The following is a 26,072-nucleotide window of genomic DNA, read 5'->3' on the forward strand; positions in this document are numbered from 1 at the left end:
AAGAGAAATTTAGATATATACCCATCAAAACTTCTTCAATTAGATATTTCTCCATCAAAACTTTAAAATTAGTTATTTCCCCATATAAACATAACTATATTATAAATATACCCATTACTCAATTAAATCAATTAAAAACACTGGTTAATAATAATAATAAAATAAAAAGACAATTATACCCCTTTTAATTAAATCACTGCTATGTCTCTCATCAAATATGACAGGTGGGACCCTTTTTGTATGTCTCAATTAAATCACTGTTATGGCTCTTCCTGAACTCGGAGTTAATGCACCCTCTTGAATTTGCTTGCTGGCTCATGGAACACCAGACTCCTGAATAAAGAGTCTCCTTCCTCCTTAGTCGCTAAAGGGAAAAAAAATGGAGATTTGCAAATAAGAATGAAAGGATAACAGCAGAGAAAATGGAAACAGGGAAATTGGGCTCCTTTGATTGATTCCTTGCAATTATTGAATGAGGAGGATGAGGAGAGCATTCTGGTACTGTTATGGCTACCAATTTGTCCTACGGTTGCAGGAATAAAGAGAACACCATAGTGCTTAGTTCTCGGGCTTCTCGGGTTAACTTGGTCAAACTGAGCAATTGAGAACATAATAGTTTAAATCACTTATACAGGTAGAATTGTGACACTCATACGAGACCATTTGAACGACCAATTTGGTACAAACGGTAGTAACAGCTAAATACATTAAAAGAGTGCCCGAATAGATCACCATAAACAGAATGTACAATGTCAGACCACTACCCTGTCATATTTTCTTTTTCGAAACCTGATTATAGTAAAAGATATTTGGCATAATGATAGAGTCATAGAACCCAAATTCATTTGAAAAAAAAGCTTAATATAAGGATGACACTATTAAAAACCCAAACCAGTTGAAAGTTGAAAAGAAAGCTTCATATCAGGGTTTAAGGGCTGTATGTGTCAGTCAAAGCAGTATGCTAGAATATGTAATAAAGCTCAAGAACTACACAGATGACTTTTGAAGGATACATAGTACCACTTACTAGAATAATAACATAGATACTTTGTTCAAGTCAAAGTTTCTAGCGATCTTAATGTAATTTTTGTTCAATTTGGTACTTTTTTGACATTTGTCTCAAGTCTCAAGTCTCAACCTTGAACAATTTCAGTTCTGATATGATATATGGGTTGTCCCTGATACAATGCGAAGAGGGCAAAGAAGTTACGATTTGCCAGCCTGAGGTTGATGGGAGGTTTGTTTTTATTTTTCATGTGTTTTATGTAGTAGTTTTGATTTTTTCATGATTTATCTAGAACTTCACAAATACCGTTTAAAAGGGCAGAGGCTTAATCTTCACCATTCTTTGTTTTCAAATGTAAGGGTATAATTGTCTTTTTATTTTATTATTATTATTAACCAGTGTTTTTAATTGATTTAATTGAGTAATGGGTATATTTATAATATAGTTATATTTATATGGGGAAATAACTAATTTTAAAGTTTTGATGGGGAAATATCTAATTGATGAAGTTTTGATGGGTATATATCTAAATTTCTCAACAGATAATTTTTGTTATCGAAAAAAGACGCAATAACTACGAACCGGACAACGAACTTAAAAGTTATCTGTTCCTCTGCCTTCTCATGTCTCTCTCGCTCCTCTTGTCATCTCATGGCGCCCCTGCTCCTCTTTCTGCTCGTCTCCTTCTCTCTCTTCCCCCATCGATCGATCTCCGAATCGGACAGCTACATATCCTCCACGATCACGACCAAAGGCCTCTCCTTCGCTAAAGATCTCTTCATTTCTCAGGCGGTTGATTCGTTTGTCCCAATCCGCCTCCCTGACATAGCGAAATCAGTTAGGATCCCTTTGGTGGGAGAAGTTCACATGAAGGTTTCTAACGTTACAATAGAGGCAGTTAATGTGTCGGCTTCGGATTCTAGAGTCGCTGCAGGTGAGTCGGGGATTGTGGTTGTGGCTTCTGGTGCCAGTGCAAAATTAAACTTGAAGTGGAGCTATTGGTATGATAGTTGGTTCGTGACCGTCTCTGATGAGGGGCTTGCTTCTGTTCAGGTAGATCTTTCTTTTTTTATTATTAGCTATATGGTGACAACTAAAGCTGATTTGAACCTCAGCTTTCATAATTTTGCGGTAGTGATAATTACGAGTTCTCACTTCTCAAAAGGGAGAAATTAAAAGCAAGGACAAGGCATATGTTGATTGAAATCATAATAACTTGTGCTAGAGCATAGTTTGGTCAATTACTGGCCTTTGCGAGCCATTAAGCAAGGTTATGGCCATCTTTATATTTTGGGCTGCCAGTACATAGATCTACTTTAATAGAAGGGGTTGATTCATGACACTAATTAGGTTGAAGGAATGGAGATCGGGCTCACTATCAGTATGAAGAATGAAAATGGTGCTCTCAAGACATTTGTTACTGAGTGTGGCTGCTACATTACAGATCTGGCCATCGCCATGGATGGTGGTGCCTCTTGGTTCTATCAAATGTATGAAATCTAGCAAAAATGATCATATTAATCATATTAGTCATATTAATGCTTTAAACCATGCTGACACATTATTACTTACTTTTGTAGATTTGTGGATGGGTTCCAGGACCACATTACATCATCAGTAGAAAGTGCAATCACTCAAAAAATCACCGAAGGAGCTGAAAAGCTTGACTCCTTACTCCAAAGTCTTCTGAAGGAAGTAAATTTGGATGATGTTGCTTTTATGAATGTCACTTTTATGAAGGACCCCCTGTTTAAAAGCTCATCTGTGGATTTTTATATAAATGGGCTGTTTGTCTCATCAGAGAGAGCTCATGTGAAGAAAGCTTGCCAGGTTTCGGCTGAAGATTCATTTTTTCTTTCTGATGCTTCAAAAATGCTGTGGATTTCATTAGACGAGTCTGTGTTTAATTCTGCATCAGATGTGTTGTTTCAGGTAAATGTTTTGTACAAATTTTCCCCCATGTAGGTTTAATAGTTTTGTTTTATTACAAGGACATGCATTCAGATACAAAAAACTGGAATAATTATGTAGTCTATATCTTTGTAAATATTTTTCTTTATTAATATATCTGTTAGTTGGAAATTTTCCACTAACCATAAAAAAAAATTATGTAGTCTATGCAATAATGATACTCATGCTTACAACGTTCTTAGATCATTTTTTTGAGGGAAGTTGGGGGTTGAGCCTTCATCTTTCAGGTAAAGCTTCGTGCATGGTCGTCCAACTATATTTTAAGATAAAGACAGAGGCAAGAACCCCACCTTTAAATATCCATAAAGGACCCCTACTTCGGGTTTCTAATCTGTGATCTCCTACACAGAGGGCATTGCTTTTAGCCACTAGACCAAAGGCTGGTTCTACAATGTTCTTAGATTGATGCATAAAAAAATTCAAACCTTTCCATTAAGCCTGCCTTTAAAGTAGTAATGTAAAGCGTGCTTGTTTTGACTCTTATCAGAAGTATGGTTTATTGTTGGATTTTCGAATTTCTTTGCTTGCATGTAAGTCCGAAAAATTTGAGGGGTATATACTTAACAAATTGTTTCTCTTTAGGCTGGTTTGATGAATTGGGTGGTGAATGAAGTACCAGAACAGTTCTTCCTCAATACGAAGACATGGCGGTTTCTCATTCCAAAGTTATACAAAAAATATCCGAATGAAAACATGACACTCAATATTTCAGTGACTTCATCACCTTCAGTCATGATAGGGGTTGGTAATATTGGAGCTACTGTCAACTCAGACTTGATAATAAATGTTTTGGATGACAGAAAGACGGTACCTGTTGCATGCATATCAGTGGTAAGCTCTTTCTTTGTTTGCTTATGTGTCCATTACATGTGTGATTGTGTGTGGGAGAATAGTGGTACCTTTCAATGCTCATTACAAATGCAGTACCAGCACACAGCAGGTATCTTGTGCATTCCCATTGGCTACATCTTTTAACTATCTCCAGCAAGAACTCATAAGGACCTCCATCATATATTTAATTTATCAATAGATGCTGCTTTTCATATTGCGTAAAAATGCAAACCTATACCTGCCAAGTAGAAACTAGCGCCAGAAATAATATAGTGTCCATAAAGTAAAGAACTAGAAGCAGGTTCATGTTTTTAGTACAAGTTATGCTCACGCATTTGCAAATGAATGTTTAGTTTATATTCAGATGGAAAAGTCGGTCATGTTCATCATATTATATTAACTGGATATCCTTTTAACCATTTAGTAAATTGGATTATCCCTGCATTTATTAAGCTAGCAAGGCTGGTTTTGCAGGTAGCTACTGTTTCAGGGTCTGTGGAGGTCATAGGAAATGAAATAGTGGCAAAATCAGAGCTAAATGATTTCTCTCTTGTGTTGAAGTGGAGCAATATTGGCAACTTCCATATGTCCCTTATTAGGGTATGAATCCATAGACATCTATTTACAAGCTTCTCATAAGCATAGATTATTTGAATCAAGTATACATTAAGTTCAATCGTCTATAGTCTTTCATCTATTTTCTGTTTTTGTTCCTCAAGTTATTTATTCCCATTTTAGTTCTAAAATAATACAGAAACTGATTCCTGACACCTTTGAGTAAAAAAGTGTGGGTCAAATTCCTTTCAGCAGTTGCAATGGCATTTGGATAATGAACCTTTGTCAAAGAAGTTATCATTGCACATTTGTCTCTCACCAGGATTTCAGTCCATTTTTTGATGGACAAACTAAAAAGACACAAAATAGCTATGCCCAAGGACTGAATGGAAACTCAGAATTTTTGAAGTACAACAATGTTTATTTGGTCATACTTGGGCAATTATTAGATTCTTATGGACAAAGATGTTCTTGTCTCAAAAAAGAATGTTTTAATTGATATAAATTCTTATTTGTAGGGTGCTGTTCGGACTTTCTTAAAAACAATATGCATACCATATCTGAACTCATACCTAAGGCGTGGAATTCCATTGCCGATAATTCATGGATTTACTCTCGAGGGTGCTTATATATTAATGCCAAATTCACGAGTGATAATTGGCTCTGATGTCACCTACAATAATTCTATTGCTGCTCTAGATTTAAGGAGTTTCATCCATAGGTCAAAATATTAAATTCCCAACTATCTGTAGGATGCATGTAAATATTGTATGTTTTAGGTTAGATCTTCTATTTTTTTTTCCTGAAAATAGTAACCCAAGGCAGGTTACCTGCTTTCATTTCTTCTCGAAAGCAATATTGTAATCCTAGATTTTAATAGTTATTGTATATATCTTTTGCAAATCAGAATTAATGACTGTATATATATTTTAGTTGTATTTATGACTTATTTTTCCTTTCTTTTAGTTGTATTTATCAGTCTATAAGTCTGTACGTTTCTCAGGCGTAAGGTCATTGTGGGCATACTATAAAATTGGTTATAGAATTTGCTGTGAATTTACATTTATATATAGTCTTATATATAAATGTAAAGCTATATTTTTTATCAAATACATATTTAAGGAGCTTAAAAGGGAATTTGTGCCGTAAATTGCCCTGCTGTTGTATTTGGTTGGAGGATCCTTAGTACCATTGCGCTTATTCAGATTTTGGTCAATAGTTGTATTTTTTGGCAACAGAAGGTTCATGCCATCTTGATTGCAAGTCTTTTGTCCTCTAGTATCTTGCGTAGTTTCCGTTTTTTTTTTTTTTTTTTTTTTTTTGTAGATTAGCTCGTACTTTTTAATCTAAATATCCTAGCCCTTCTAATGCAAACTTGTATGTTTCAATCTGCAAATTTACAAATAAGACCTTCAAACTAATTTTAAATTGGTATGAAGACTAGAGCTAATATTTAAACCGCGTCTAGAACTTCCATGTTGCTTCTGAAGGAAATGAGTAAAGTACAATTTACAGTAACATAATTGAACCGAGTAAAGTAGAAGTACAAAGCATGAAACTTCTAATTTTCCTCTCAGGGTAAGTGATTGAGTTTGGACATTTTTCACACATTCACCTAGGAAAACTTGATGAGTTCTTAAGTTCTTGCTCAAAGCTAAACTGCCTTGTGGTAATCACCCCTTCAACTTGCAGTAGTTTTTGTTGCTCTGCTGAGCTTTCTTCAGTCCAAGGGTGGGCATGCCTCTTTTGCAATGCTCTTAGTTCTTCAAGTCTCATATCAACTTCTTTCATAGTAGGTCTCTCTTCCCCTTTCAATCTTAAGCACATCTCTGCAAGCTGTGCAACTCCTTCAAGTTCAGCTTTTTGTCCTTGGTGTACAATTTTTGGGTCAAGAATCTCAAAGAGACGGTTATCCCTCTGTAGTGAGGTAAAGTAGGAAACAAGAGTTCCTGCTTCTTCAGATCTAGAAAACTCATGCGGTGTTTCTCTAGTTAACAGTTCTACCAGGATGACACCAAAGCTATAAACATCACTTTTATTGGTTAACCGGCTAGTGTAGAAGTACTCAGGGTCCAGGTATCCGTAAGTACCTTGAACGGCTGTGGTGATTCTAGTCTGATCAATTAAGACAGATCTCGAAGCTCCAAAATCAGATACCTTCGCTGTTAGTGTATCATCCAACATTATGTTAACTGGCTTTATGTCCCTATGGAAAACTGACACTGGAGCAGCTGTATGTAAATAAGCGAGTGCTCTTGCTGTTTCTGATGCGATCCTCAACCGATCATCCCAAGACAAACAGCAGTTGCTTTCAACATGGAGATGTTCAGATAATGTGCCATTTGAGATGAACTCATAAACTAATAAAGGAACTTCAGTTTCAAGGCAACACCCAAAAAGCTTCACCACATTTCTATGATTAATTTGAGAAAGAATAGCCACCTCATTTATAAATTGGTTTATTTCACTTTTGACAGCAATAAGTGATTTCTTAATAGCAACCACACGCTTGTCTGACAAGATACCTTTGTAAACTTCACCATGGCCACCGCGACCCAGCAACCGAGTTTTGTCAAATTTGTTTGTTGCCATCTCGAGCTCTTCTATGCTGAAGATCTTCATCCTTCCAGCTACATCTTCGTTACATCTCAATAACTGTTGCAACAATAAACCTCGATTTTGCAGGAAATGTTTCTTTTTCAATCCTTTTTCTTTTATTTTCTTCAGTTTGTAAAAGAGTACAAGCATTGCCAGAACCAAAAGAAAAATTCCGACTGTAGTAGCAACTCCAATCAGAAAACCTGGCAATATATGCATAACTGTCATGATGATTGCCAATTGTGGTAAATAGGAACATTTGATTATACTCTTTTAATACGTAAATTAAAAATACGACTTAATGTGGCAATAAAAAAGTGATTTTTTTTAGGAACTTGTTCGTTGGACTTCTTAGGCGATTTAAGAGAAATGGATCAGGTAAGTATAACTTTTAAATAAAATGCAGTCCTTAACAGTATCACACTTTTGTTAAGTGATTCAAAGCACACATTGAAATAAAAGTTTTAGGAAAGGGGAGGTAGCACAATTGGCTAGGAAAATGTCTTAGAGTTGTTCTACCCAAAGATCGAGAGTTCGATTCCCCCTCATGAACCTTGGTAGCTACTACCAAGTTTTCAAAAAAAAGAAATAAAAGTTTTAGAATTACTTAGTATATTCAAATAATTTATTAATAAATACAAATGAACTGCGAACAGTGCACTAAATAGTGTGAATAAAATATAACTTAGTATGGATAAAGCACAAACTTTGTAATAATAAACAATGAAGTATGAATAATGTATTGAAAATGCAAATAAAGTGTAAATCGGGTATAAAAGTGCGTAAACATATCAGCATATTAGAAGTAACAATTATAATCTAGTTGAACTTTTTGGTATTGATAAAATACAAAAAATTGAGCATTTACTTGGAGATCTGAAGACGAGAGGAAAATCTCCTCAAGGCGAATATTTTTTCAAGTAAAAGTCAATAAAAATAGGTTGTCAAACTGCCAATTAGTTAAATTAATGCCATGTAGCGGTACACCACACACGTGGCCAGATTGAATTTATTGATAAGAGATAGGAGAAAATAGTTTTGACGAGAATAATTATTCTCTTTCGAAAAAAAAAAAAAATTCAATTTGGGTTGCTTTTGAGAAACTCTTTGGAGAATTGCAATGTTTATTCTTTGATAGTTTTTAAAAAAAAAACTAGCACACTTATGTTGGTATGCCAAGGAAATTGGAACGGATGTCTCAAATTTTGAATTCATAAAGTGCTACTAATTTGTCTTCAGAAATTTTAACTTGCCTGATCTTGTTGTCACATCAGATTTGCATTGCCCTGCAGTGGCATTTCCGTGCGTTCCTTTTGGGCATGAGCATTCATAGGTCCCAAAAACATTCTTGCAGACCCCATTACAAGGATACATGTCCGGAAATTGGCACTCATCAATATCTAAACGCCCACCAAGATAAATAAAGAAAAATATTGACATTGTTAATTAGTGAAAAATATCAGCATGTACCAAAGGTAGCAATAAAAAACAACCAAGAATAAGTTTTTTTTTTTTATAGAACCAAATTTAATATTTTTAACAAAACAAGCATTATTGATTTGGATTTTGCAAAACACAGCTCCAATAAACCGCAAGATCGGTGGAGGCACAAACATGTTTGCTCCACCGATTGGTGGAGCCATTTTATGAGTCATCTATACAATCTGACCACAGAAGTCTGGTCAGAAATCAATAGTAAATAGCTCCACTGATCTTGCAAATCAGAAACATGTCTCCACCAATCTTGTGGATCGGTGGAGCTGTTTTTTATAACATGTAGTTTGATGGATTAATATCGGTGACTCGAACCAAACTAAGTAGATCAGGATCAAACTTAATTTGTTTATAACATAATTGTATACCTCAAATAATTGAGAAAATAGAAGATGTTAATTAATTTGTGTTCAGGGCTTAGGTTTTAGGTGAAATTTAAGTTAAATTTGCTCGGATTAGGAGAAACACAGCAAAAGCAGAAAATTTCAGGTCGGAGTTCAAACTAGATTGGCATCAACCTACTCGGGACCAGACAATTTTTCTTAACCATTCCTACTTTGAGCTAGAATTCTAGTAGTTAAAATGCCCTTAAACAAATAATATGGGTCAACAAAACTTACCTACGCAACCATTTTGTAAGTAGGCATTGCCTTCATATCCTGGCTGACATTTACATTGATAACCGTTTGGAGCATCAGAGCATAAATGATGAACACTGTGGCACTGATACTCTAAGATGTTCTCTTTGGCTTTTAAACATCCCTTTGAACCATCATGAGTGATTGACCATTCTAGTACAAAGGGCACGACTATGGACTCCCGATGATTGGAGAATGGGTCCAGGAATTTTATCAAGTCGAGTTCGTGTTTATTGAGCCACTCTTGCTCCACCAACAATGCACTATTTTGCTTTGCATCATACAAGGAATATGATCCATTGAGAGTCAGTGGTGAAATCTTTACAGAGAACGGGCCAGAAAACACACCAGGTACCGATGCTTGGGAGCAAACGATGCCAGAGCAGGTGTGGCCAGTGCGATTAACTGGACACAGCGGTGTACAAGCAGCAACTGGTTCTAAGTCTGACAGGATATTCGCTATGATGTTGCACCCCACAGCTATCAACACACTTTGATCGAGTAAAAGTAAAAACGACTGTGAAATACCGATAACTACCTCCTTTTCTTGGGAGGGAAGGGTGATCAAGGGAGTGCTCTTGAGACGCACGATGCTCTCTAGTAAAGAGATTTCGATCACCTCGATGGTTCCATCGACAAAGAATAGTTTAGGTGGTTGAGAGGTGTGGTTGCATGTCAGATTGAAGCCCTCGAGGTAACATCCGGTACCAATACCAAAAGGGTATGGGATGGTTATGTTGCCGCAAGTTGTCGGGCAGCCCGGCAATCCTGCAGATGCAGCAGCAGCTCTGTTAATTTGTAAGAGCTGCAGTAATAGTGCTACCATCATCTCCCTAGCAAAATGGGAAGGCATGGACTATTCTGAAGAATTTTTTTGTTCTAAATTCTGAACGAAGATGATTTGTTTATAAATAGAGGGGCAAGTGGCGCTAACAAATATATTGATTAAAAAAAGTTATTTACAAGGTGACATAATTACATATCCCTACTTTACCCTATTTGTTAAACACTGTTGTGTTGAGTCTACTAATTATTTAAGTGTTTAAAAACATAACAGAGTCCGTCTAGTACAACATCTGTATCATTTCAGCTTATATAACACTAACTCCAATTATTGAATTAGATGTGTTCGTGTTCAGTGATTAATGTAAAATGGATACTTAAAATTCCACTCATGACTCCAAATAGAAGAGTCATAATGATCAATAATAATTGATAGCTGCATGTCTCCTTTTCCAAGTCAACATAGACGACTTGAAGCCAGTAATGAGTGACCGGTAGTAGTTGTCCGTTTTTTCTTCTATTTTTATTTTTTTGTCAAAAGTGGAGCATCTATAACTAGTCAACCCCTTCCCATTTGATGTAAAACAGAACTATCTCCAATAATTAAAAAGTTAAGCTAACTACTTCATCTCAGTTAATCAGATCCTTGGCAAGAACATAACCCAGATTTGCAGTCCCAACTATAGTTTGTCAATGGCGAACGGCCCAATATGGAAACATACAGGCTAGACAATGATGCGTAGACTAGGCTCGCTAGGCCCGTCTGTTAATATCATTAAATGATGATTTCACATAAGTCCATAAGTCCATTTATGCTATTCCTAAAAGGATACATATTTTGTACAAAAAAAAATATTCCGAGGTTTATTTAAAAGCATATGGTCTCTAAAATTTAAAAAATATATATATAATCTGACATTTATCAAAATGTTTTGGCATAAAATTTGGTTTTTCTAATTCTAAAAGATATTTCAAATGTCGTGCTAACACTTATGTTGCGATGCACATCTTCAATTCATACGGTACTTGAATAAGTGGGAGTAATAATTTCCTTTTTAGCTTATGCAGTAAAGGTATGAATAAAAATAATAATATTGAATATGGGTACGGCCAATGCACTTGTGGTTGCTTGTTAGAATATCTATTTAGTATTTAATTTGTTAGTTATTCGGGCTATTTGAAATGACATAAAAAGAAGTCTAGAAATTTGTATAGTTAATTTTGTTTGTTTAGAGAGATCCCTGACAGTCTTATTTATTAAAAAAATATACAATAAATAAGTTCTTCTGATTAACTAAAATAAAAAATTAAGGATTTTCTATAATATTTTTCATACAACGCTCCTCCTACACAATTAAATTACTCATCCCTATCGTGCTAACTTTATTATATATATTTTTTTGAAAGAGAAACATGAGGGTCAAGCCCTCAAATTCCATATATGATCATACTAGTGGTATGATAAAAAAAATCTTACACAAATTATTTACAAACCACGACAAGGAAAATAAAAGTAAAGGAAGATCAGTATGAAAATAAAGAAATCAAAGAAAAGAAAATAAAATAAAATAAAATGAAAAAACTATTGTAACTGCCACAATATCGATTTACTCCTCAGGAAACCAATTTCTAACCTCTTGCACTATTTCCCAAGATAATTGAGTTGGAGTTTTGCTCACTTCTTAAAATATTCTTCTACATCTTTCTTTCCATATAGAGAATACCATGGCCAATGATGTTCTTCTTACCATCTTCCATTTAGAGTCTAACATTGCACCCTGAAAGTTCCCTTGAGTAAAAAATTGACACTTCCCCAAATCCGGATTCCTGATCCGCATTTCCCTTCTTACCAGTATAGCGAACTGACATTGCTTGAAGAGGTGGTTAACCGATTCTGCCTGTTGCTTGCACAAAGAGCATCTATTAACCATGCACCATCCTCTACTAATATCATCCTCTACTAACTTTATTATATATGTTTCCATCGAAACTCAAGAATCTCTTAATTTTTTTTCCTTTTTTTTTTTCAAATAACCACATTAATGACGTGAATATTATAAGTTACTGGGATAAATGGTTAGGGGTACTGTCCTTTAAACAGTTTGGTTAGAAAAAAATAAACAATGTTTTCAGGACTACCCTATTCCTACAATTCAGGTTATTGGGTTCAAAACCATAGCTCTGGCTACATTTTGGGCTGAAACTTGATAACAGTTTAGTTTAATTTAATTTAGTTTTTCTTTTTCTTTTTTTTTCTTTTTGGTTGGATATTATTGCTCTGCCTTCACAGGACTTGATGGTACATTCAGAGGAGGAAGACCTCACAGAAGATGAGGTAGAGACAGGATACTTGTTGTGCAGGGACCTCTGAATTCCTATGTTTGGAACAGGAACCCTACCCAATATCTCTGATGTTGTCTTTGTTGCCTCTTTGTTTTTTGTTATTGTTGTGTCTTTGTTTGTATGACTTTGTTACATGTTTTTTTATGTAAGGTATTTTGTTACATTGGCAAGTTTTTGTTTTAGTTGTCAACTGATACCGGTATAGAACTGGTATTAGTTTAATTCATAAATAATCTTTGAATTTTTTTAAATATCAACTCTACTCCTAAATAGACATAATTTGTGGTGTCATTCGTTCTTTTTTCTGTGTCCAATTATTTTCAAACGTTAGAAAAATCCAAGCAGAAGCGGGTAAAGATTTTAACAGAGCAGTTTGGCTTCATGCAGCTCACACCTTGCTACCATATTCATTCTACTGTCCGTGCTCTGTATGGAGTCAAAAACTCAAAATTACTATGTTAAAATCTTTACCCGGCAGAGGGCATGAATGCTTCTTCGTTTCATTTATACTGAAAGTACGTAACAATATGTGCATTGATCATTCACTGAACCCAAATGAAAATCTGAAAATTCTGTCAGAATGACAACTACCAAGCAGGTTGATCTAGGCAGGTGCCTCAATTGGAAAAGGAAGCTTACTGACCAAAATTGCATCAGTTTGGAGTGAGTACAACTCTGAGGCACAAACTTCCATTTCATTTTCAGGACCAACATGTGTTTTTTCATTAGTTCAAATTGCTATAACACTGAAAAAAATAATTGAAGGAGCTAAAAAGACGACTTTTTACTACACTGCAAAGGGGAAATAAATCTGCTGTTACAGGAACCTGTTATTCCGATCTCATCTGTTCAAACTTTTCTCTGCGTGAATCTCAACGGAGTATGTTTTTCATGCACAAATCTCAACGAAGACCAATGGTTGAGATCTGAATGACAGGTTAAATTTTCTCCCTGCAAAGGAAGTCAATTATGACGGTCTTGCTTTTATATATGAAAACATGCACTCAATTTCATTTCGATGGACCAGAGATGGGGCCTTTTTTTTTAAGGTTGGTAGCATTAAGCTCCAACAATTGATTGACAAATAAAAAATAATTACAAGGTCCTAAGTTTATGTCCGCATCATTTATGTACACCTATTGTTTGGATGTAGCGAGAATAGCGGGAACAGCGAGAACAGTGCTATTCCAATCCATCCAAACATACTCAGGAACAGCGAGAATAGTGTTGTTCTCACTGTTCTCGCTATTCCTACAAAAACATGGAATACCAAACTACTCCCTCAAATGTTCAATCGCTATTTTCGCTATTCTAAATGTTCAATCCAAATAACATTCCGAATAGCTTTGAGTTAGCGCTATTCTTAAATAGTAGCTATTCTAACTATTCTTAACCTACTATTCTCAACAGTAACTATTCTAGCTATTCTAGCTATTCTCTAGCTATTCTAGCTATTCTAGCTAGTGATTAATACGTGGACCGGTTTGGCCTTCGGTGAGATTTTCCTTCTGTTCTGCTCTTTCCATAATGCCCAGAGGCCCGCTGCCTAGGTCGTATCCCATGCCACTCATTGTATTGCCCCATCCCTGCTCTTGCATTCCACCAAACATTCAGAATTGTGGCTCCCGGCTGTGCACTTATGTTAAAATTGTGGCTCCCAGCCTCCCACATGTTGCTTGCATATTTGATCTTCTTTGTCTTGCTTATATTTTTGTGTGAGAAGTGAGGACAGAAGTACCATTTTAATTCAATTTAGATTAACATAAACATTATACAAAATTATGGCAGAAAAAATTTGAATTACTATATGTTATTTTCCTTGAAACATGTGAGTTTCTATATGTGCAGGGAAAGGGAGTTTTGTTCTTGTGTTATCTTTGTTAGCAGGTTTGGAAGAGTGAGGGATGGTGCATAATAGATTTTTACTTTCTTTGTGTCATTTTTTCTTCTTCACTATCCCAAGGAATTTTAAGCGTGACAAAGAAAATCACCTTCTAATCAAAATATAGAAATAGTTTTATTTTTTTTTTGTTTTTTTTATTAGGTTAATACATAAATAGTTGAGGATTAACTGTCGCACATGGAAATCTTTATTATCGTTTTCGGAGTCTCAGGAATATTCATATCCTAGTCATGCTGGAAATAATGAATTCGTATCCTCTACATTAATTCAAAAAAAAAACTTTTGAGTAATACATATGGACAGTTCGACCTACTTTAAAAATATATTTATACTAATATTAAAAGATTCCTAAATTATAACTTGTGCCAGATTGACTCTGTTTAAAATCAAACGGCTGAGATGCATTAACTCAAAAGATGTTCTTTTGAGTTAATGTAGACGATGTGAACTCGGAAATAATGCCGGCTCACACAACAAGAATGAGACACTTTTCGCGAGGATAAAAAAATAACTTTTTGCGACGAACTATTCTTATTGTTCAGTTTTTTTTTCTTTTTGCTACTTTTTGCAATGGACTACCGTCATAAATACGTTTTTTCTCTCGCAAAAAGTATTTACTTTGTTGTAGTGTCAGAAAATAATGATTAGTTGAGCTCCCTTAAAATGAATCTGTATCCTGCCATGTACCTTACTCAAGCAAATTACAAACGGACGGCCCAAATTAATTTCAGCCGGATCAAAATCATCAATCAGTACCTATAGAAGTTGTAGGGGGTCCATTTTGAGATTCGTACCAAGTTAAATGAACTAATCTAGTCATCCGTTTGTAATTTGCTTGAGTCAGGTAGCTGGAGGATCCGTATTCCCTTTGGATCGTGTTAGGTTTGAAACAATTATTTCCTTATTATATAATTAGCAGAGCTCCCCTTTCTGCATGCAGTCACTGTCAGGTCCCGCAGCTCTTCAATTATGCATTGTACGTACACTTTTTCTAAGTTCTTTGAATGGTTGTTTTCCTGAGTAAAACGAGTTAAATATTGACTATATTTTATGCTTGTTTTCATTATTTATTCATTTGATTTTTGAGTTCACTAGTGGAAACACATGAATCAGGATCGGTTATATGAAACAACCGATACTAATACCTATCTGGATCGGTTTTCTGAACAAAACCGATCCTAAAAACTAATTAGATCAGGTTTTTTAGTCAACCGATCCTAATTTGTGAACTATCAGGATCAGTTTTTTTATAAAATCCGATCCTGATACTATCAAGATCAGTTGTTCTAAACAACTGATCCTAATAGTTCAACTATTATAATCAGTTGTTTATAAAAACCGATCCTGATACTATCATGATCAGTTCTTAGAAAAAACCGATTCTAAAAGTTTTTTTATTTTCAGATCCTAATTCTAAAAAAAAATAAAAAACTTTTAGGATCGGTTATTAAAACAGTTCTTAGAAAAAACCGATCCTGATACTATCAGGATCAGTTCTTAGAAAAAACCGATCCTAAAAGTTTTTATTTTCAGATCCTAATTCTAAAAAAAAATAAAAAACTTTTAGGATCGGTTTTTTTTTAATAACCGATCCTAAAATTTTTTTTTTTTTAGAATTAGGATCTGAAAAAAAAACTTTTAGGATCGGTTATTACAAAAAAACCGACCCTAAAAGTTTTTTTTTTTTTTTTAGAATTAGGATCGGTTATTTTAAACAACCGATCCTAATAGTAGTAATCTAGATCGGTTGTTTAAAATAACCGATCCTGATGTTTATTAAAACTAAAAAAATATTTTTATTTATTTGACCAGCTTCCATATATATTTTACTGGCCAGCATCCAAATTTTTTTTTTTTGCACAGTAAGAAGCAATAATAAAATATCATATACACATCCTAAATTAAATATCATACATATCTTAAATTATTACAAAAAATTCATGTTCATGCAAAGTTAACTAAACTAAAGCTTTCGAAACAACCAAAATGTGAACTCTTTATCAACAAAAATTAAGTTTTTTAATAAATTATCTTATTAAATATAAGCTACAAAAATTTGTAACATCAAATAAGTATATAAAAAGTCAGATATTATATATAGTACTAACTATATGAATGTAATAGATGTGAATTGTATAATTGTAAGTAAAGTATGAAGTATGTCAGTATGAACTATGAAGTATGCAATTAATCATATGTGTGAAGTAATGTACTTGACCTGATATGATATCCTGAATTATGTATCAATACAACCGATTCTGATATCTTAATTTCTTATAATTTAATAAATTGTATACAAATTATATTAAAAAAAAATTTAATATTATTTCATCAATCATGGCATAAATTATAAATTATCTTATCAATAATTTTAATTATTTATTTCTATATTTCTATATTTTCAAACTAACAAAAATTGGTCGTGATAAATTTATGAAATTTATAAAAATTTTAAGGTAAATTTTTAAGATTTATTTATAAAATTTATAAAAATTTCAGATTTATTTATAAAATTTATAAAAATATTTTCAAACTGATACTTGATTTATTTATAACACTTATTAAATTTATAAATTAAGTTATTAGGATCGGTTGTATACGAGAACTGATCCAGATAACTATCAGGATCTGTTCTTAGTATACAACCGATCCTAATAGCCACTATCATGATCGGTTGTACACTAAGAACTGATCCTGATAATTATCATGATAACTATCAGGATCGGTTTTTAGTGTACAACCGATCCTGGTAACTATTAAGATCGGTTCTTAGTGTACAACCGATCCTGATAACTATCAAGATCGGTTCGTAGTGTACAACCGATCCTGATAGTTGATTCTAGTTTTTTTATTTTTTCCCGCCTTATCTTATCAGGATTGGTTCTTAGTGTACAACCGATCCTGATAGTTGATTCTAGGTTTTTATTTTTTCCCGCCTTATCTTATCAGGATCGGTTCTTAGTGTACAACCGATTCTGATAGTTGATTCTAGGTTTTTATTTTTCCCCGCCTTGTCCCTTTTCTCCTTGCGTCCCTCCATTCAAAATACACTAAGTTCTCTCATCTCCTTGTCTCCTCTATCCACTCGGCTCTCGGTCTCCCCCTCCGTCTTGCTCTCTCCTCTAAGTCCGATCGGCTCAAAGAAGAAGAGTTCTCGGTGCTCAACGCAAGTGTGTTCGGCGCAATAAACCCATTCAGTCGCTCAATGCAAGTGTGCTCGGTGCTCAACCCTCTTCTCTCAGTCCGCTCAGCTCTCGGTGCTCCTTGCCTTTCTTTGTTGTCCAGATCCGAATAGGATTTTGCTAGTTTAGGTAATTTCAAATTATTTTTTGGATTTATGTGACATTTCGTTTTGGAATAAAATTACATGAGATGGGTTTTGGAATAAAATTATATGAGATGGGTTTATGTGGCATTTATCAAATCAATTCGGTTTCAATTAGATTTATACCAAATTAGATTTATCAAATCAAAGCCCGATTGTGTGAATAAATGGATATGATATATGTTCTTCGGTAAATTTTTTCAAACTTGTTATATAGTGCCCACAACAACCTGCCGGCTGGGAATGTGCATATTATGTCATGTTGCTCATGCAAGACATAATAAACGAATACATCGATGTTTTTTCGAACTTAAGGGTATATATGCATTTATATATTTTTCAAAAGTAATTAACCATTGTTGCTTCAAATATAATCAAGTACACAATTAATTGTGCATGCTCTTCTATCTTTTAAAAAATGCAGGATATTCGCTAAACATAATGTACAATGCTTGGGCAACTTTCGGAAAATGTGGGTTCAAATTTTCCTAAATGAAGAAAGCCGAGAAGAAGTACAACAATTTAGGATGTGATGTGTAAACTTAATTTGCATGAACATGAATTTTTTGTAATAATTTAGGATTTGCGTATGATATTTAATTTAGGATGTGTATATCATAATTTAGGATGTGTATGTGATTTGTATCAGTAGCATATTGGGCCAGCATATATATATGGAAGCTGGCCAAATAAATAAAATTTTATTTTTTAGATTCAACCAAACATCAGGATCGGTTCTATTTAAAATCTGATCTAGAAAACTAATTTAAATAAAAAAAATATATATTTTGACATATCAAGATCGGTTTTAAATAAAAAACAAAAACCGATCCAGATGCTAACTATCAGGATCGGTTATACATCAAAACTGATCTTGATAGTTAAGTATCTGGATCGGTTTTGATATGTACAACCGATCTTGATATATTTTTGGAAATTTTTATATTTTTATATTTTGACATATCAAGATCGATTTTAAATAAAAAACTAAAACCGATCCAGATGCTAAACTATCAGGATCGGTTATACATCAAAACCGATCTTGATAGTTAAGTATCTGGATCGGCTTTGTTATGTACAACCGATCTTGATATGTCAAAATATAAAAATATAAAAAATTCAAAAAATATATCAAGATCGGTTGTATAAACAAAACCGATCCAGATACTTAACTATCAAGATCGGTTTTGATGTATAACCGATCCTGATAGTTTAGCATCTGGATCGGTTTTAATGAAATGCGATACTAATTGTATTTTAAAATGGGTATTAAAAAATGGGGAAAAAACTATTAGGATCGGTTCTCAGATATAACCGATCTAGATAAGTGCTTATTAAGATCGGTTGGTTAAAAAATTAAAAACCGATCCTGATAGTATCAGTATCGCCTTCATCAGGATCGGTTATATTTCGATACTAATAGGCATATATAACCGATCCTGATTCCTCATTTTCCACTAGTGGTTGAACGTTAAATTTGAAAAGAAAATTGTTTTCTTTAATAGAAACATAAAAAGTTTTTTGTTCATTGCAATAGCATGACGTTTTTAATTGCAATTATAATGGATTTATGAAAAAAAATCATTTGTTGTGTTTCTTTGAAAAATATTTTATTTATTGTGGTCTATTCCAAATCAATTGAGCAGTTTTACTTTAATATGTTTTTCACAGAAAAAAGTACAGTTTACTTGATTCTAACTACACTGTATACTCGAGAAAAAAATATCTATGGTCTTTTATTGAAGATCATTTATTGTGTTGAAATTAATTGTGCGTGTTTTTTTTTTATTTGACAATATAATGATAAGAAAAACATATCGATGGTCTTTTATTGAATTACTTATGGATTCACAATAAATAAAATTTTATATGAATATATATATATATATCTAGAGAGAGAGAGGGGGGGCTTCCATGCTTTATAAATTAAAGTTGGTGTTTTAATTTACGCTCATATTTCTAGTTTTAAAGTTCAAATAGACAATCCGAACTTCTCAATTTGTTCTTCATATTGAAATGTGCTTGGAGACCGAATTTTACATTTTTTGAAACTTTTTACTATTTTTTAGAATTTTTTAAAATTAGTGTTTTATTTTAATTTTGAAACTAAAAATATGAGCGCAAATTAAAACATTCACTTTAATGTAAAATCATAAATTTCTAGGTAGATAATGTACAATCATATAATGATTAAATATATTATATCGAAACAATGCAAAGTGTCGAACTTGGTATCATATAATGATTAAATATATTATATCGAAACAATGCAAAGTGTCGAACTTGGTATATAATATAATACAAAACAATAGTACTACAAGCTCACCAAAATACAATACAATACAATAGTACTACAAGCTCATCAAAATACAAAACAATAGTACTACAAACTCACCAAAATACAATACAGTACAATACAATAATACTACAAGCTCACCAAAATACAATACAATAGTACTACAAGCTCACCAAAATACAAAACAGTAATCTTGTGAGGCATTAGAGTCTAATAATATGCCCCACTTTTACTGATAAAATGCACAAAATCTTTAAAAGTATTACATATATAATTGGTTTAAAGTGCAGAAAACTACATACTAATTACATAAGTTACAAAAGGTCAGTGTGCTTAATTAAATTTATATTTACACATTTTACTCTAATCAATGAGCATAGCTAAATCCAATCACAGAACTTCTCGTATATCAGTTGATAAAAGGCTGATATTAAAGAAAAAAAATCACAAAAAGAAGAAGATCACCGAGGAGTACTTTCGACCAAATACTCCTCCTCAAGGCTGAATTGCCGTGTCATGTACTCGCTGCTGCTGCCGCCGCCTTCCATTGAAATCAGTCGTAGCAACTCTTCATTCTCATCCCATCTCGGAGGTGTCGATAGGTGCCCGCTTCTTTTCTTCGACCTTTTTCTCAACCCCGTTAAATTCTCTAGTTTCATCTCCACTTGTTTCATCGTTGGCCTCTCCTCCCCTTGTATACTCAAGCATGCCTCTGCTAATGCGGCAAAGGCTTTTATCTCAGACTTTCTCCCCTCCACCACAACTTGGTGGTCCAAGATCTCGAGAAGCCGCTTTTCTCGCATTAACATCATGAAATTTGTGGCTAGATTGCCACCTTCTGGAAACCTAGTTTGAGAAGTAGGCATCTCTCTTGTCAACAATTCCACCAGAATTACACCAAAGCTATAAACATCACTCTTCTCAGTTAGTCTACCAGTATAGTAATATTCTGGGTCGACATAACCATAAGTTCCCTGAATTACGGTGGTAATGCCAGTCTGATTAATGGGTACAGATCTTGAGGCACCAAAATCTGAGAGCTTTGCTGTTAAACTTTCATCAAGCAGTATATTTGGAGTCTTGATATCCCTGTGGAATACCGAAATGGAAGCGGCAGTGTGGAGATATGCAAGAGCTCGTGCAGTTTCTAAAGCGATCCTCATTCGATCTTGCCATGGCAAAGATCGATGTCTCTCACCATGGAGGTGCTTTGAAAGGTCTCCATTTGAGATAAATTCGTAAACCAGTAAAGGAACTTCAGTCTCCAAACAACAGCCATAGAGCTTCACCACATTCCTATGATTAATTTGGGAGAGTATTATGACCTCATTAATGAACTCTTCGATTTCTTTCTGCAGTCTAATTTTTGATTTCTTAATTGCCACGACACGCTGGTCTGACAAAATACCCTTGTACACCGTGCCGTGGCCCCCGTGACCGACAATGCGAGTCTGATCAAAGTTGTTTGTTGCCTTCTCGAGCTCTTCTAAATTGAATATTTTCATCCTTTCAGCAATATCTTTATTTGAAGAGATCAATTGCTCTAATAGGAAACCCCGGTTTTCCTTAAAGAATTTCTCTTTTAATTTTCTTAATCTCCTTGCTTTCAATTTGTACAGCAGCATGATGACAGCAATTGGTAGACTCAGAAGACAAACAAATATGCCAACTCCTACTATTATGAGTACCCCTGCTCGTGTAAAACAAATATGTTACATCAGTTATGTAAGTCCTTTGACTTGTACAATTTAAAGTTGTAGGTAAGATATTGTTTGAGATAAATATCACATTCAAAGTCATAGAATTTTATTTTACTACTTGTCCTTTTGTTAGAACTTCCTAATCAACTCTTTTATCGAAGCTGACTAGTTAATCCAAATTCAATATAATCGTTTGACCGATACGTGCATACAATAATGACATTCAAACTGTCCAGTAGTAACTTCCCGAATAGAAAATTCAAATGTGATAGATTATGCATGTAACATCTACCGACCATTGTTCTATTTTAAGGTATATCCAGCTTAGGCCTACTTATCTTAATATATATAGACTAGACTAGGACCACTAGATACGTAGCATATATTGCATATAATATTTACTGTTTTAATACATATGCAATTCTTACTCCAAACGTATATATACTTCGTATATAGGGACAGCAAAAGAGAAAAATTATTCCTTCTGCTCTTACTTATCCTAATCATATAGATTGGATGATGACTTAATTAACTGTACCTTAAATATTTATAATATATATTAATTTTGGTCAGAGTCAACTTTTCTGGTCAAATCTGGCTTCGATGGTTCATTGTATCGAATTATCAATTCAACCTTTATCATTTTTTCTTCTCTCCTTGCCCAACTAAACTGAGAAAATAAAATAAAATTATCCCAATACATAGATTTACTGGATTTTTAGGTTCATTTCAGTTCTAGGAAGATCTTACACACCTATATTTGTGACTTTGTCCTTTATACTTTCCATCCTAACAGGCTAACACCGATGATGTAAAATTTAGTCTACTTAAAAGTTTTCTGCTTACCTGAACTTAGTTTGTGACAGAGGTCAGAAATGCTCTACGAAAAAAAATAACTTGATGTGTAATTGAGGAAAGTTACCTGAAAGGGGAATGAAATCTTGGCCATCGGAGGAAACACATTCCTCTTTTTTTGGGTCGGAAGAATTATTTCCATGTTCACAGAAACAATTGTATGATCCCTGCGTGTTATCACAAACCCCGTAGCATGGATATATATCTTTCTGGTTGCACTCATTAATATCTAATCACCATAAAAAAATTAAGAAAAGAATTAGACAACCCTTATTCCCGCCAGTTATAGTTTTTATTGGTATATTTGAAGTTTTACATACCTTGACACCCATTTTTTTTGTAAGGATTACCGTCGTACCCATTTGAGCATTTGCACTGGTATCCAGTACCACTGGTGTAGTTAACACAGTAACTATTCTCACTTTGACATTGATAATTAGACATCCCTTGTGCGATTGAACAAGATGAACCATTAATTTTCCAATCCAATAAAACCGGTACCGCCACTGACTGGTCATCAGTCAAGTTGGTATACCAGCCCTCCCCATTTAGCCATGTTTCCTCCACTATGAAAGCCTTGTTTGAAAATTTTGTTGCAGAAGGAGTCATTTGGTTGACGGATGTGAGCTGGAACTCGAAAGAGTTATTGCTTATCGGTATGGAAGACTTGCAACAGCCGATTCCGGTACATGATCCATTTATTGGTGTACTTGCCTCGCTCACACAAACCGATACACAAGCACTGATTACTTGTTGAGGTTGCTGATCAGGGGAACTGAGTTGCGCAAGAGTACCACAACCAGTCGCTACAAATTTGTTCTTAGTTGTTGACATGGTGTAGGGCCCATTTGGTGGAAAAAGCGACCATGATTCGCTGTAGTTTGATTGGTTAGTGCTTACTACTTTTGATCTGACAAGTGCAGTGCTGTTTAAGTAAGATATGTTGAGCACCTCGACTGAACTGTTTGCAAGGAATAGTTTGGGAGGTTGGTAGCTTTGGTTGCATGTGAGTTCGAATCCTTGGAGTGCATCACAGTTGATGTCGGTACCGAATGGGTATTCGATATTTATGGTACTACAGTTTGTGAGGCAGATAGCTAGAAGTAATCTTATGTTAAGGAGTTGGAGGAGCAAGACAACAAGAACAATCATCTCGGCCAGAGAGAGAGAGAGATGTAAGAGGGTAATTAAGGTCAGTTGGAGGAAGGAAGAATCAAATGAAGAGCAGAGGGCTCTATTAATATAAAGGGAGGGATTGGTACTATGTAAGAATAATTAGGTGGAAGTGAGAAGATATTAAAAACAAGATAATTTGATGCTATGCTATGCTATGGTGTGCTGCTAAGGCTAGGCAAGTCTTAATCAAAGAGTTTGTATGTAGGAAGTTAGAACAATGAGACAGCAATTAATGTCAGTGTCTCTGTTTTGGGTCAGGCAAAGAATTTACTATTAATCATGATAAACGAGGGTTTAATTACACTTTTATTAGGCAGCTTCTCCGTTTCTTCATTTTTTTTTTTTTTTTTTGAAAATCTTTGTAGAAGCTACGAAATCGTGAAGGGAAATCGAACTCCCGACCTTTAGGTACAACTCTATGATTTTTTTTTTCCTAGCCAATTGTGCTACATCCCATTTCTTCTTCATTTTAATTTTTACCGTAAAGAAAATGAAGAAAGCTATATATATATAGAAAGAGAGATGGGCTACGGTGAGCCATGGAGTAAAATGAGTTGATGCTCCATGGCACTATATTTTTATTTTGAAAATTTAAACGACCGACCCGAATCGTTCAACATGTTCTCCATATTGAAATGTGCTTGGAGACCAAATTTTACATTTTTTGGAATTTTTTTTTACTATTTATTAAGCTACTTTGAAAATTGTTGATCCGATAGTCCAGAAATTTTTACTGTTCACAGCAAAACAATAATTTTCAAAATTACTTAATAAATAGTAAAAAAATTCCAAAAAATATAAAATTTAGTCTCCAAGCACATTTCAATATATATATCACATCTAACGATTCAGATCGGTCGTTTGAATTTTCAAAATGAAAATATGACATGGAGTACAAATGCGTTTTACTCCATAGCTCACCGTAACTCATCTCTCTCTCTCTCTCTATATATATATATATATATATCAAATACTTCATCCTGTAATTTTAATAAAGAAAACTTACTCCAGTACAGATTTTTTTTTTTCTTTTTTTTTGTTCTGATTTCAAAAAAAAAATTACTGTAGTACAAAGCAGTTCTGCAGATTAGATTATAATTAAAATGTGATATAATGGCAGAATTATTTTGGTTACAAACTTCCAATTAGCATGACTTTGTGGGGTTCAAAATCTGAGGGGTAGTTGTGTAATTCATATGTTTTTTGGGTTCTTGTAAAAAATAAATGATGGAGAACCAGGAGAGGAGAATAAAGCATCCAGCCAGCCAACCAGGAACAAGTGCATGCAACTTGCATGTCCTTTTCCAGTGAAGATTTTTTTAGTTGCTTTCTATAACCATATTTCTCTTGTGTTGTGTAATACGGGTCATCACGATGTAAATTTAACGTAGAATGTCTCAATTATGCTCCACATTTTTATTTCTATTTTAAAATTCAAACAATCAATTTGAATCAACATGGTCTACATATTAAAATTTTCTTTGAAATCAAATTTTATATTTTTTAAAATAAAATTTATTATTTTTTAGATAGATACAAAACTGTATTTCTATATGGTCCAAAAAATTTGGACTCATCTAAAAGATAAAATAGAAAAAATAATATAAAATTTAGTCTCCCAGTACATTTTAATATGGAGATCATGTTAAACGATTCGGATCGATTGTTTAGACTAAAAACAAATATAAGAATGTGAGACATAATTAAAGCATGAATACAATGAGACATTTTAACATCCTTTTGGCTATTTATTTAAATCTGCACCCAGCAAACTATAATCCGCTACACATCTTATACACATCTTATCCAGGAAAACTGGTACAAAAATTCAGTCTTAAGGATAGTACCTTTTGTTTATGACCATGTGCAGCTTCATATATACAGTGGGTTTCCCTTCCAACTGTCCAAGCATGTGGAATCAATGATAATTTATTATTTCTAAATGAAGCTTCGCACGAAGAAATAACAAGGGGCGTTATAGTTCTCAAAATATACCTCGATTAATTAACCCACTAAAGAAACAAAGTGATTAAGACTTAAGCCTACCTCAATATCTAATAAGAAAGTGACTATTCCATCAATGAAGTATACATGCAATAAGATGTTTTCATCAATGAAATGGAGTAAATCTCTCTTAGAATTAAGCATCTTAATTATCCACTATAAAGAACTAAAGATCATCTATAAAAACCTCAATATCTGTGATCTTTGACTTAGTGGTAAAAACAATATATGCTCTCTGTGTGGGAGATCACAGATTTGAAATCCAAAAAAAATATTTTTTTTATAGATATTAAATAGTAAAATAACTTGACTTTCAACTTTTATTAAAAAAAAATATCCACAATAAGTAGAAAATTAATTGATCTTTCTACTAAGATCAATTGTAATAGGTAGCAAAAATTAAGCGACGGATGATAATATATCCTACATATAAAGCTATTATGTTTTAAATTTTTAAAATAATATGTGATATTATTTATACTCTTATCTATCTGATTTTGTTTATATTTTTTATTTATTTGATCCAACGATTCATGTGCAATTCTTTCAATATCTATATTATGTATATTTGTTTAGACATCAAAAGTGTAATTT

At 33.8% G+C, this 26,072-nt stretch overlaps 3 protein-coding genes across 3 annotated transcripts; 1 reads left to right on the forward strand and 2 right to left on the reverse strand.

Annotated features, from left to right (window-relative positions):
* The first annotated feature begins 1,604 nt into the window (after window positions 1-1,604).
* On the forward strand, window positions 1,605-5,328 carry LOC144558239 (lipid-binding serum glycoprotein family protein). The gene is made up of 6 exons (XM_078307037.1): window positions 1,605-2,059; window positions 2,357-2,496; window positions 2,587-2,938; window positions 3,560-3,808; window positions 4,283-4,408; window positions 4,882-5,328. The coding sequence occupies exons 1-6, from the start codon at window positions 1,658-1,660 to the stop codon at window positions 5,095-5,097; spliced, it is 1,485 nt and encodes a 494-aa protein (XP_078163163.1). The 5' UTR covers window positions 1,605-1,657; the 3' UTR covers window positions 5,098-5,328.
* A 538-nt stretch (window positions 5,329-5,866) lies between these two features.
* On the reverse strand, window positions 5,867-10,019 carry LOC144558237 (wall-associated receptor kinase 4-like). The gene is made up of 3 exons (XM_078307035.1): window positions 9,076-10,019; window positions 8,215-8,361; window positions 5,867-7,164 (listed from the first exon to the last, which is right to left on the reverse strand). Exons 1-3 carry the CDS (start codon window positions 9,944-9,946, stop codon window positions 5,975-5,977), a joined length of 2,208 nt encoding a protein of 735 aa, XP_078163161.1. The 5' UTR covers window positions 9,947-10,019; the 3' UTR covers window positions 5,867-5,974.
* Window positions 10,020-19,937: 9,918 nt separating this feature from the next.
* Window positions 19,938-23,537, reverse strand: LOC144558235 (wall-associated receptor kinase 5-like). Its single transcript, XM_078307034.1, has 3 exons — window positions 22,619-23,537; window positions 22,366-22,527; window positions 19,938-21,433 (listed from the first exon to the last, which is right to left on the reverse strand). The coding sequence occupies exons 1-3, from the start codon at window positions 23,448-23,450 to the stop codon at window positions 20,205-20,207; spliced, it is 2,223 nt and encodes a 740-aa protein (XP_078163160.1). The 5' UTR covers window positions 23,451-23,537; the 3' UTR covers window positions 19,938-20,204.
* Between the last annotated feature and the right edge of the window lie 2,535 nt (window positions 23,538-26,072).

Source organism: Carex rostrata, chromosome 8 (genome assembly GCF_964058835.1).
Source record: "Carex rostrata chromosome 8, lpCarRost1.2, whole genome shotgun sequence".
Taxonomy (NCBI): Eukaryota; Viridiplantae; Streptophyta; class Magnoliopsida; order Poales; family Cyperaceae; genus Carex; species Carex rostrata.